The 13692-nt window shown below is 44.0% G+C and overlaps 1 protein-coding gene across 10 annotated transcripts in view; it reads right to left on the bottom strand.

Annotated features, from left to right (window-relative positions):
• inpp4ab (inositol polyphosphate-4-phosphatase type I Ab) overlaps nt 1–13692 on the bottom strand; it is a 46809-nt gene that overhangs the window by 21422 nt on the left and 11695 nt on the right. For all 10 annotated transcript variants that reach the window (XM_048234375.1, XM_048234379.1, XM_048234381.1 and 7 more), the window contains exons 2-11: nt 9049–9282; nt 8557–8601; nt 7750–7868; nt 5554–5670; nt 4779–4858; nt 4265–4376; nt 3911–4001; nt 2593–2740; nt 2164–2294; nt 1406–1510 (exon numbers count right to left, since the gene is read on the bottom strand). In XM_048234375.1, the coding sequence (XP_048090332.1) occupies nt 1406–1510; nt 2164–2294; nt 2593–2740; nt 3911–4001; nt 4265–4376; nt 4779–4858; nt 5554–5670; nt 7750–7868; nt 8557–8601; nt 9049–9151 (1051 nt within the window). In that variant the 5' untranslated portion in view covers nt 9152–9282. The remainder of the gene's footprint in view (nt 1–1405; nt 1511–2163; nt 2295–2592; nt 2741–3910; nt 4002–4264; nt 4377–4778; nt 4859–5553; nt 5671–7749; nt 7869–8556; nt 8602–9048; nt 9283–13692) is intronic.

Genomic DNA, 13692 nt, shown 5'->3' with positions numbered 1-13692 from the left:
ACACACACACACACACACACACACTCACACACACCCCCTCACACGCACACATACATGTACACGCACATACACACTCTCACACACACTCTCACACTCCACACACACACACACACACACACACACACTCACACACACACACACACACACACACACACACACACACACACACACACACACACTCTCACACACACACACACTCCTCACACACACACTCTCACACACACACACAGGTCATGGTTTCTTGAGGGGAGACTGGAGAGGAGAGTGGAGCAGCAGTCCTAATATGGAGCCCTGAGCCTCGTGGCTCTCCGCCAGAAACACCATTCTCACTTTTTACAGGCGCAGGGACAGAGGACTACATGAAACTGTTCAGCCTGAAGCAATGTTTCTCACACACACACACACACACACACCCTTCTCAAACATCCATATACACACTTCTGCTTCGACTGGTTCTACCCTGCTTTTGAGATTAATTCACTGATATTAGTGTTGCTAAGACATCAAGTTAAAACTACTGGCAATACGTCATACTGTGAATGTACAGCTTGTGTACACACACACACACACACACACACACACACACACACACACACACACACCAAACCAAAAGAAATGGACTTTTAAAAACCCCTCAGTGAAAAGAAGAAGAGAACTAACCATCTGTGGCATTCAGAAAAGAAATGAAACAGAGGCCCATTAAGGACACTCCTGTTCAACTTCCCCATTCAACTTGCAACCATTGAGTTAGCGGCTACTACACCATACACCACCCTCCACTGGAAGACCCGGGCTACGTCAGGTCCACAACTGAAGAGCTCTACACACCGCTATCACGTCTGGTGTAGCCAGTTTCATTGACTACAGTAGAAGCTGTTTGTTGAAGCAGACGCTCCATAAACGGAACGCTTCAGTTACATGCCCGGCGTAGCCTCCCCGTAGGTCTCCGCCATCGACCACACATCCTCTCCGACCCTTTGACCACTCGGAGCCCACCCACCACTTAAGCTCATTAAAGAGGACACACATCTGATACAGGTCCTTTTTTTACCAGCTGTGGAAAATGGAGAGATACAGAGATGTGTTTGTGTGTGTGTATGGAAGAGTAATGGTCCTCCTAAAACCTTGTTTATATGTTGCCTTTCATCTCCTAACCTCAATTAAACAACAAGAACCCAGTATGAGGAGTTTAAATCACAAGAGCCCATCCACTTCCACCTGGGTCAGGAGGGCGTGGGTCACCGCATAAGCAGCAGTGCAGAGAGCATATAATACAAAAGAGAGAGAGAAGAGAGAGAGAAAGAGAGAGAGAGAGAGAGAAGAAGAGAGAGAGAGAAGAGCAAAGAGAGAGAAGAGAGAGTGAGAGAGAGCGAGAGAGAGAGATGCAGAAAGAGGACAATCTTACCAAAGCCAGAGTCGTCCTGCACTCTCATTCGCTGGACATGGAGATTAGTGGGCATGAACTCTAGCTTCCTCTCTGCCTTTAGGTTACTGGCCTTGAACGAAGGACCTAGAACACATAAGAAGTGTACAGTATTTATTAATATTATTTTATGTTATTTTATTTATTCATTTGGCTGATGCTTTTATCCAAAGTGACTTAAATATGTCAACCATTACAAGTGCCAGTCTCTCCAGAGAAACTCGTGGCAATTAGGAATTGAAGCCACAACTTTTATGGCTCTTTAATCACTACATATCACCGCCCAACATGGCAACGGTCAACTCTTACATGCAACTCTTTCTTGGAATGAAGCAAGGCACTGAGAGGCCTGCCATTGTCCAGTGCAATTATATTAGCAAACATAGACATCTTTCAGTGTCCTTGGAGCTTATTAGCCAGGTTAGCGGTCATTTCAGGCAAACTGCCACAGTTAACTGGTGTTGCCAAAGGGCACTGTTAGCATTAGGCTAGTTAATGTGGCTGCTTCGCACCTTTGTAGTTGTGTAGGTTGTTGAGAGTGTCCTGGTAGGTGTTAGCATTAGGCTAGTTAATGTGACTGCTTCATACTTTTGTAGTTGTGTAGGTTGTTGAGAGTGTCCTGGTAGGTGTTAGCATTAGGCTAGTTAATGTGGCTGCCTCGTACCTTTGTAGTTGTGTAGGTTGTTGAGAGTGTCCTGGTAGGTGTTAGCATTAGGCTAGTTAATGTGACTGCTTCGTACCTTTGTAGTTGTGTAGGTTGTTGAGAGTGTCCTGGTAGGTGAGAATGATGGTCTGATATTGGGTGACTATTTGCCTTCGAAGGCTCTCCCAGCAGGGCGACAGCTCTCCTAATTCTTCAAGCTCACACACTCTGAGGACACAGACACATAAACATTATGAAATTCATCCAGATATTCATATATGTGCATTCTGTAGTCTGTAATCTTCTTATGAGACACATAAAGGAACATCTTGTTGATTAAGTAATCAAGAATATTTGATGATACCTTGTCTAACTCAACGCAGAACACCAAGAATCGAAAAGATTAAAATTTCATTTAGCAGAATGTGAGAGCACCTTCTCTCACTTCACAGGTATGTGCTGGCCAGTCTGCACGGGTCCTGACACATGTGCACAGGACAGGTGGATGCTAAAGCTAGACTCTCACCTGGCAGTGTCCTCTTCCAGCAGGAGTTTGACGAACTGGCGAGGGACGTTCAGAGACAGCACGCTCTCGGCCATCTGCTCCAGGATACGCAGGTTGTTTCCGTCCGTGGTGGGGAAGCGATACATGCGGGACATGGTGCCTCCAAACACTGACGACCGAAAACAGCACATGAACATGTCATCTAGGTATTGGTGACACTGACGACCAAAAGACGACCAAAAACATCACATGAACATGTCATCTAGGTATTGGTGACACTGATGACCAAAGGACGACCAAAAACATCACATGAACATGTCATCTAGGTATTGGTGACACTGATGACCAAAGGACGACCAAAAACATCACATGAACATGTCATCTAGGTATTGGTGACAATGATGACTAAAGGACGACCAAAAACATCACATGAACATGTCATCTAGGTATTGGTGACACTGACGACCAAAAACATCACATGAACATGTCATCTAGGTATTGGTGACAGTCCCTTTACACATATCAGCTCTAGTGGAGACTATTCATATTATACATGGTTATAACTTGGTATATGTCTGGTGGCGTTTTTTAATGGTAGCTTTAGCTGGAAGTTAGGTTTGAGAAATCGAACCTGAAACCCTGCTCTAACACATACTGACCATCTGCAATCTGCAAGACCATCTAAAAGTATAATTTTGTTGAACAGACGTCTTGTCTACTTTATGAATAGTTTGTCTCTGCGACTACCCTGGTGTCTCTGTAGTGGGATAATGAGGAGTTTTGCATAAGATTGTGTAGCATTGTGCTGCAGATAGGGACTCCTGGTGAAGGCACAGAAGGGAGGGTGTGTGTGTGTGTGTGTTTTTTGTGTGTGTGTGTGTGTGTGTGTGTGTGAGTGTGTGAGTGTGTGTGTGTTTGTTTGTTTGTTTTGCTCTAAGCGATGTTACACAGTTTCTAAGCTGAAACATTTTTTTGTCACATACAACAAACATCTCCTCACCATCCGCTAGTTACCTGTTACCCTGAATACAATGTAAAAAACGCGACCTCTGTGGACAGCCCAGGGCTCCAAAAACGGCAACAAAAACAACCTGGTCCAGCCTGGACCATCAAAGATAAGAAACTGTTCCAGCCAATCACAGACGAGATGCGTGTTCAAGACCGTTTGAGTTGCATGGGAGGGAGGGGGAGGAGGGGCGAGCTAGCTCTCTGTTTTGTTTGAACGTCAACAGAAGTGACGTTACCCAACATCGCTTAGAGCTCCTTTAACTAGCACAACCATCACTGCCCACTTCACTTTCCCAAAAGAAAGATTTCCCAAAAGAAACAGAAGCTTTACCTGATCGCAGGAATGTGTCTTTGCACAAGGATGCATACTTGGATCTGACTCCCAAGGACTCTGTCAAGCTCTCATCCACAGGGAGAACCGTCTATGTCAACAACAAAATACAACACAAATCCACATGAGCACATATTGCGGTCTTCACTCATAGCAGTGTTCAGTGCCCTGTCACACGGACAACTTCTCTCTCTTCTCTCTACTCAGTCATAGAGAGAACACCTCTCTCTACCTCACTAACATATTCTTCACTAAGGTGTTGAGAGGGACAGAGTGTACAGTAATTAAGGGCCTCTGGTGAAAGCACAGCGTGATCTTTCCTTTCTAATACACTTGACGGTGGGGGAGGCTCACCCTGCCGTTTATGGTGTCTGGTAACCGTGAGACGGGCGTCCTTTGGTCTCGCCTCTCCTCCATCTGCGGGGCCACCAGGCTAATGCTGCCCACGCGCTCGTTCTCCGCTGACCTGAGAACAGCCAATGCAGTGCCGACACAGTCCATAATTAAAATGAGGTCATCTGAATTACAATCTGAATCATTGCACAACAACTTCAGAGAACTCACAGAGTACAGATCATGGAAATGTTTATCGGTAAAAAATAATGGATAAACATGATCACATTATCCATAAAAAAAATCCATAAATGATGCTCAGCTATTGTGAGAGTTAGAGAGCAGCTGTTTTATCTTAGAGAGAAAGAGAAAGAGAGAGAGAGAGAGAGAGAGAGAGAGAGAAAGACAGACAGACAAAGAGAGACAGACAGACAGACAGACAGACAGGCAGAGAGAGACAGAGAGAAAGAAAGAAAGAAAGAAAGAAAGAAAGAAAGAAAGAAAGAAAGAGAGAGAGAATACCCAGTTGTTGTACCTTAGCGTCAGGTGTAATCTGTGCTCCTTATCCTGAAGGAGCTCTTTAACAGTGAACAGTGCTGAGCCCAATAAATACATCTGTGTCAGTAAGAGATAGGAAGAGAGGAGAGGGAAGGGGGGAAGAAAATGAGTTACTAATTAAATAAATACACTCACAAGAAAGTACAAGGCTCCTGTGCAAAGACACAGACAACAATTTACAGTTATGAATACTGTCAAATAGTGTTAGAGATTTTATTGCCTGAAGCATTCTGCACAATTCTTAACAACAGTTGTTATGAATATTGTCAACACTGCTGTTAAGAATTGTGCAGAATGCTTCAGGCAATAAAATCTCCTTATGACATTTTAAAGTGAGTCTCAGTGTACATAGAGGTTACACATCTGCATTACAAAACCATCATCTTTCACATTTCCATTTATTCATTTATCAGAAGCTTTTATCCAAAGCCAATAACACAAATGAGGAATAACATTCAATACAGAGGAGAGCTTAGATAACAACTAATGCTACATCAAGGCAAGGCGAGGCAGTTTTATTTGCATTTTATTTGCATTTCGTACCAAGGGAGTTCAATGTGCTGTCAATGTGTGTCATCAGTAGAAATCAGAAAACAGCAGCTAATCAAAACAATATATAGTACTGTTAAAGTAAAATATTAAAATAAAAACAGTAAAAGTAATAGGGTGATAATAATAAAAAAAAAAGATTAAAGAATAAATAACATCAATCAATATCTGTCACAGGCTAAAACAAACGAGGGGATTCTGACCGTGCCCTGAGAGCGGTCCTTCACGTCGTACACAGACAGCTTGACCTGCGTCTGCTGAGTGATGTGGGAGTCTTGGAAGAAGGCAATACTGCTCAAGAACATCGGGTTACTGGTGCCCTGCGAAGGGAAGACACAGAAGAGACATTAGGGTGGGGAAGACCCAGAGGAGACATTAGGGTGGGGCCACCACACAACAGGAGCACGCCAGCTTTTTGAGAAATTAGCCTACTTGCCATCTACTCCAGAAAAAAAGAGGAGTGGATGTGTCCTGTTATCTAACTCTGGGGTAGACGGGAAGCCTGTTTCTTTAGTCACTGGAGGCTGATCAAGAGCCTTATGAGGCAATGGAGGGAAACCAAGGTCATTGTCTTGAGGGAAATGTTACAAGGCGTTAATCTGTCCGTGAGACAATATGCAACAATTTTGCCACTTTACCAATAACTAGAACTGGTACCATCTTCCGATCAATTTTTAGGATACATACCGCTAGTTTTGTGACCGACAGACACCCGCTGTTTTCTAAAATTAGCCACCTAAGCTTTTGAGATGTTTCTGATGCTTTTGTCCAAGGCGACTCACAATGACATAAGTTATTGTAACGAAGATAGATACACCATAAGACAAACCACTGACCGAGAAATGAACAGGGGAGGTGCAACGAAACAAATTGGCTACATATAGAGCCAATCAGATTGTTGGAAAAGGCATAAATGATGTGTCTAACCTGAATGTTCTGTTGATTACAACCTTTACTACTGCGCAGTCTTGGGCTTTAAACCTGAAGAATTGTCTTGAACTTTGAACCATTGCTTATGCCGTTAATGTCCAACTTAAAAAATGACCACAGCTATTCTGGTCTGTTTTTCATGTCTGTTTGACCATTGTATGTGGAATTATGAGTCTCTCCCCATTCATCTAGATAAGAGCCTGATCTGGTCTGTCTAAAATAGCTGGAGGCTCTGGCAGAGATGGCAGCGGAGAGGCAAGAGTTGCCTATGGCACTGGCACTGGCTTTGGCACTGTGGAGTCAGAGCACCCAGTGAAAATGCAGAAATTCTGCCACAGAATGGCATTGCCAAGCCAACTATATTTTCAAAATGTGTCAGCATGCCAGCAAGTTTTATTTAATTTCTTTGTTAGTAATGTTTTTACTAATGCTTTTTCTTTTCTTTTCAGCAGTTAAATTGCTAGTTTTTGACCAATACTCTATACTGCTGCTTGAACCAGGAGATAGTGTATGGTGTTGATAGAGTTGGCAGCATGTTGAGAGGATTAAGGTTAGCAGAGTGAGCTAGCTCACCTCGATGATCTCGGTCTGAGTGTGTTGGGAGGATTACGGTTAACAGAGCGAGCTAGCTCACCTCTATGATCTCTGTCTGAGCGTGTTGGGAGGATTAAAGGGGTGGTTCAAGATTTTGGACATAGAACCTCATTTCCAAGTCCTTCTAGTTGCAGAGTTTGCAGGTGCTAAGCTAGCGCAAGTCATCAGTATGTGTTAGCCTGCCACTAAAAACAGTCTTACCCACTCCACAGTACACCCGAGGCAAATAAATTATAACGCCAGACTATCGATGTAAATGTCTGTGTTGATAGTTTTATTTCTAACATTATTCTATCCTTGCATTTCAATGATCGAATCACATTTTGAGGGACTAGTTTCTTGGCAGAGGCGGAATTATACTTGCTCCGGTTAGTAGTACTGCGGCAAAAAGTAAACAGAGAAGCGCACTCCAATGGAGATACCTTGTAGTAGCTTTGGTAATATCAGTCCGCCGCTGCTTTGCTTAAATACCTACTACCAACTTCAGGGAACAAAGTATAACTATTGCAACGCGATGGGAGGGTAGTTGTATTTCTTACACTATTCTATCAACACAGACATTTACGATATCGATTGTCTGGAATTTGCCTCGGGTGTATTTTGGAGTGGGTAAGACTGTTTTTAGTGGCAGGCTAACACATACCGATGACCTGCGCTAGCCTAGCACCTGCGAACTCTGCAATTAGAAGGACTGGATGAAACGTGTTGAAAACGGTCTCCACTGATAAATATCACACTTGCTAACTTGGAAATGAGGTTCTATGTCCAAAATCCTGAACCACTCCTTTAAGGTTGGCTGAGCGAGCTAGCCCACCTCTATGATCTCTGTCTGAGCGTGTTTGAAGGATTAAGGTTAGCAGAGTGAGCTAACTCACCTCGATAATCTCTGTCTGAGCGTGTTTGGTCCAGAAGGCCTGAGGCGGTGTGGTGCAACTCACGGCCACAAAGGTGTTGGGCTTGCGGTCAAGAGATGGTGTGATGAGCTCACCGCAGGCTATTAGAACACACACACACACACGGAAAGAAAAACCCTTTTACCATCAGAAAAGCAAATGTATGGTTACTAACAAATGTATGGTTGCTAACAAATGTATGGTTGCTAACAAATGTATGGTTGCTAAAATGCTTAGACCCCCCCCCATTAATTGCTTCAACTAAACACCAGAATCTTTAAATGCTGGATGTGAATCACCTTCGCTTTTGACAGAATTCTACTGCTAGAGAGCATAAGGTACAACAGGGAAACAAGCTCCCACGGATATACAGTATATTCTCCACTTTACTTCTCCTCTGTTCTCTAGCTCCTCAGTGTTCAACAATTCCCCAGCGCTCTCTAACTCACTAACACACATTGGTCACAGAGGGCCCCAGGCAACCATGTGTCTCCTCAGATCCACGTGGCGAGGCAACCACTGCAGCACACACAGCCATAGGGGAGTTGAGACACATGCTGTTAGTTTCCCAGGATTCTCTGCTGCATCTTCCTGGAGGTGCAGCAAGAGAGAGGGGGTGCGCCATGGAAACACACCATGGCAACACACCACTACAACACCCCAGCGTTGCCGACTTACGTCCAGCATCCCAGACCCCCCACAGATGATGTGTATGTATGTATGGATGGATGTATGGATGTGTGTATAGATTTTCTATACTGTGACGTTTGTGTACCACCATCCACTCACCAAGACTGAACTCGAGCACAGGTTCATCTGGGTCCAAGCCATTTCCTACATACAAAAGAACAAAAACAAGGTAAGGTGACAGTCTGCAACAACAACATCCTGCAGATGACAGCTAGGAACAGTGAATTCACTTGTAAAGTTGTGTCAGTGTGCCCCAGTTCCCAGAACAGGAGGAACAGAAAACAAATGTGGGTGTTTTCTGTGTAACAAAAGGTCCAGAAAAAATCCAGAAAATGCCATATATGACACGAGTCAGAGACAAAGGTGTTAGGTGCATTTGGCACTCTGTTCATCTGGAGTAAAGCTGACATCTTGTATAGACAGAGAGTAACGCACGATTAAACACTAGTAAAACACTATTAACCAGGTGCTGACCTCCGGACATAAACTTAAAATGAAGAAGAAAAATGTCGCACTCTGCCTTCAAATGTATTTTACTGGATAATGGTTCGGCTGTGAGGCCTTCTCCAGATCCCAAAGCAGACTTCTTACCTGCTAGCACAAGCCCCATCATCTCTGATGAGAGGTCAAACGTGCTCGCCCTGTACACTGACCACGGGCGCTGAGGTCGCTGACCTCTCTCTCTTGCAGACATCCTGTTCGGACGGGCACTTCAGGGGTTATCCGATGATAAGGAGGCACACGCACACACACACACGACCTCCTGTGTGTGAGCGAGCCGGTGGCTACGCCACACGAGTGTCAGACGGCTCCTTCTGAACCAGGCTGCGAGAAGAGAGCAAAACACAAAGCAAGAGACAGCGTGAGCGACAGTGAAACAAAAAGTGAAACTCAAACTGTTTTCAGACACATAGTACGAGCTCACGATATTTTCTAGACACTAACCAGGCGGGCTGGACCCTATGTGTGAACAAAATGACAGAATTTGTTTTTCCATAGGAATCAACTGCATCTAATTATTTCATGGTCTTGTTTAACCTGGGGCCTAGAGTTAGCAATTGGCTAGGTTCTTCCCATTTAAACTGTTCTGAGGTGAAGTTGAGGTTGGGATTCTATAGGCTGGTAGTATGAACTCCTGATATTTTCTAGACACTAAACGGGAATTTATGTTTCCACATTTATGTTTCATGGTCTCGTTTAACCGCGGGGCTACAGTTAGCATTTTGCCAGGCTCTTCCCATTTAAACTGTTCTGATGTGAAGAACAGGTTGGGATTCCATAGCTTGGTTTCTATATCACAGCTCAGCTCACACATAGCCTATGGGGCAGCCTACTGGTTAGCACTTCGGACCTGTAACCGGAGGGTTGCCGGTTCGAACCCCGACCAGTCGGCACGGCTGAAGTGCCCTTGAGCAAGGCACCTAACCCCTCACTGCTCCCCGAGCGCTGCTGTTGATGCAGGCAGCTTACTTCGCCGGGATTAGTGTGTGCTTCACCTCACTGTGTGTTCACTGGTGTGTTTCACTAATTCACGGATTGGGATAAATGCAGAGACCAAATTCCCCTCACGGGATCAAAAGAGTATATATACTTATACTTAGCCTAGTACGTGCTGTCTTACTGAGCCAGAGACTCTGGGAAACAAAGTTCTAAAAGAGTAGGCTTAACATTCCCCAATGAATTGTTTTGGTTTGAACCAATTTGGCTATTTTGGGTTGTGCCATCACCAAGCAGTGGATAGGATTGAGACTCAGACTCTAACCCAAATGGTAGCCATTTATAACCCGCAGGTGCTTCGTTTATTGTTTATGGAGAGTTTATTCAATTAAGTTGGACTCTCAATGAGCCGTCAGGTCAAAAATAGACTGTTCTGACTTTACCCTAATTACCATTTCTGTGCTATATCACCAGATGTGAAAATGAGAGAGATGGAGAGAGAGAGAGAGATGGAGAGATGGAGAGAGAGAGAAGAGGGGAGTATACCCAAAGGCAGTGTAGAAACAACAGAGCATGCTTTAGACACCTCATTAGTTCAGTTTTGTTTTAATTCTTTGTATTTTTTGTGACGAGGCTGGAAAGCTATGAAAAAAACGAGCCTAATTTATCTGTCGTTATTTATTTTCTGTAACACACAGCTCGCAGCCTCAACCGTCAACAACCTTATCTGTACATTTAGATTCTGAGTCAAGCACCATACTCCGTGTCAATGAGGTAATCTTTCACTCAGGAAGATTAATACAAATCTGATGAGAAACTAAGCAGACTGATGCCACAAGTGTTGTGCTGCGCTTTCAGAATAAGAACTACCATGTGTACATGTATAAAGAAGAACATTTAAAAAATGGCTTAGACTGACATACATGTAGGCACAAAGCTGTGTGAGCAGTCTAAACATAACAGTACAGCTCTCCCTCTCTCTCTGTGTGTGTTTGTGTGTGTGTTGTTCACTTTCTTACTAACTGTAATTAACTGTTTTTTAACTGGTTAATTAACTGCTTGCTCAAAACGTGAGAAGTGGGTTCTGCATGTGACCTCTTGCAAAACATGCTTTTAAAACCTCAATGCAACAACCTGGGGCTTGCTGCACCATAATGCAGACGCACGAGTGCATTGCACACCCACCACACCGGACACTGTAAGCCACAACGAGAGACCAGCCGTATGTAAAGCCCAGCAGTCTTAACCCTTAAAGGTGTAGGTTTTTGAACGTTCTAAGTTCCGCAACAATTGAAGGTTCTAAAATTCTATGTTGAATTCAATGAACCCAGATATTCTTTAGAACGTTCATTTCTCAACATTCCCATACTCCTTTAAGGGTTAAAAAAACAAACCTAGGGGGAACAGCATAGCGGTTACATAAAAAAAAAAAAAAAAAAACTGGGTTCTCACCCACCACACATCGTCTGAAAACACAAAATCTCCCCCTTGGCCCACCGTCTTGCCTAGAACTTCCTGGCATAAGAGCAAAGAATGTGGTGGACTTGATAGTTTGCATCTTTATTCATTATATCATTATTGTTTTATTATTGCTTTTCCCCTCATTTTCATTGCTTATTTTATTAGGCTATTGATTTAATTGATATTGTTGTTTATTATTACTATTCTCCTTATTATATTTGACCAACATTCTAATCTGTTCCCTGTTCAATTTTAAATATTATGTTGTTTTGTATTTATGTGTCGCTTTGGACAAAGGCGTCTGCCAAATCCATAACCATAACCATCTTGACTCACTGACACACCAGCTGATCAATTCACTGCCAGGAGGAGCATTTTGTCCCTGATGTAAAATTCCTTTTGGAGATGAATGATGAAGGGCAGACATGTAAAGACACATAAGGCCACATTAAATGTTGATCACATGCAGGCATCAGTAGAGAACGTGGAGTACTGGCATGCTCCCCCACAAATGCACTTTAAAACTTGGGAACAGTAAACGCGGCATGCACGCACCTAAACACAACAACTGCAGGCTGATGATGCTCACTGGGAATCTGACTGAGCAAGCACGCGTGTGTGTTGTCATCTGTGAGCATGCGTGTGTGTTTTCATCTGTGAGCACACATGTGTATGTGTGTGTGTCTGTGTGTGTGTGTGTATGTTTTCATGTGAGAGCATGTGTGTGTGTGTTTTCATGTGAGAGTATGTGTATGTGTGTGTGTGACTGTGTGTGTGTGTGTCTGTTTTCATGTGAGAGTATGTGTGTGTGTGTTTTCATGTGAGAGCATGTGTGTGTGCGCGTGTGTGTTTTCATGTAAGAGCATGGGTGGTGTGCCCAGCATGCGCCTGGCAGATTGCTTTCTGCATGGCAAGAGCCGAGCACGTGTCTGTGCCACAGAGACACTCTCTCTCTCTCTCTCTCTCTCTCTCTCACTCACCCAAGCCCAGTTCTGAGGAGCCAAATGTTAGAGAAGAACCACTCACTCGGATGACACACACACACACAGTTATGAGGAGCCAAATATTATAGAGAAGAGCCACTCACTACGATCACACACACACACACACACACACACACACACACACACACACACACAGAAACACCCCTCTATTTCTAGTCCTCTCACATGCATTGATGGCGTTCTGTTTAAATGTGCTACCACTTGTTCCTCCTGCATAGCCCCCCATCTCTCCCTCTTTCCCACACTGCAGCTGAAAGTGAACAATATGGTGAGTGACTGAATCGCAGTTGGAGAGTGGGCAGATTTCATGTGGAGAGTGAGTCCATTTTTGCACACGGCTGCTTTGGAGTTTAATGTACTGGTCTTTGGCTGCCCAGCTCTGAACCTCCTTCAGCTCCGCAGAGACCGCAAAACCCACTGAAGAGAAAGGGGGAGGCTGAGAACATGGACAGTGCCAGGACCCTGCTGGACAGAACTTTCAACTCAGACTGAAAAATGAGCAATTATGCCATTTGCGTTTTTTAAAACAATAATCAGACGAAATTGAGCAGAGAAAGAGAGATAGAGATAGAGAGAGAGAGAAACAGATAAGAAAAAATAAAGAGTGTGTCCAATCTGGCAGTCATCAGCTTCAGCACACCAGAGAATGAGGCATCTTCATCTCGCCCCACCAGCTGCCCAGCAATCTGCATCCAACCCAACTAAAGACAGAAGGGTTCACTGCACTGCTGCATTAGTAACTCCAACCAGTGTTTTCACTCTGCATCCAACCCAACTAAAGACAGAAGGGTTCACTGCACTGCTGCATTAGTAACTCCAACCAGTGTTTTCACTCTGCATCCAACCCAACTAAAGACAGAAGGGTTCAATGCACTGCTACATCATAAACTCCAACCAGTGTTTTCACTAGGTCAGCCTCGAGTATGCTGGTCAGAGGAGTTGTGAATTGTATGAGGCTGTTAGGGAAAGTGCAGGCCTAAGCCAAACTGACAGGCATCGCCGAAGGCAGTCTGGGACCGCACAGCACTCTCGAGTCACTCTGGGACAAGTCACGACGCTGCCAAAAGACATAAACGTTGTTGTTATGCCACAGAGTCCTCAAGGATCTCTCTGCAACGGCTAATTTCTGCCCCGACTTTAGCATCGGCGAACTGAGAGTGTCCTGATTAGAACGGTCACAATAACAACGTTTTGTTGGATGATATATTGTCTCAGAAAATATTGTGATAAATGATATTATTGCCATAGGCTAATGTTACTATAACGACATATACATACTATAATGACACAATAATACCTCTCTCAACCTGCAACTGCAGTTTTTTAATCCCAG

The sequence above is a fragment of the Alosa alosa genome, chromosome 23 (assembly GCF_017589495.1).
Source record: "Alosa alosa isolate M-15738 ecotype Scorff River chromosome 23, AALO_Geno_1.1, whole genome shotgun sequence".
Lineage (NCBI taxonomy): Eukaryota > Metazoa > Chordata > Actinopteri > Clupeiformes > Clupeidae > Alosa > Alosa alosa.
The sequence above is the reverse complement of the archived record's forward strand: the minus strand, read 5'-3'. Positions and strand labels throughout refer to the sequence as shown.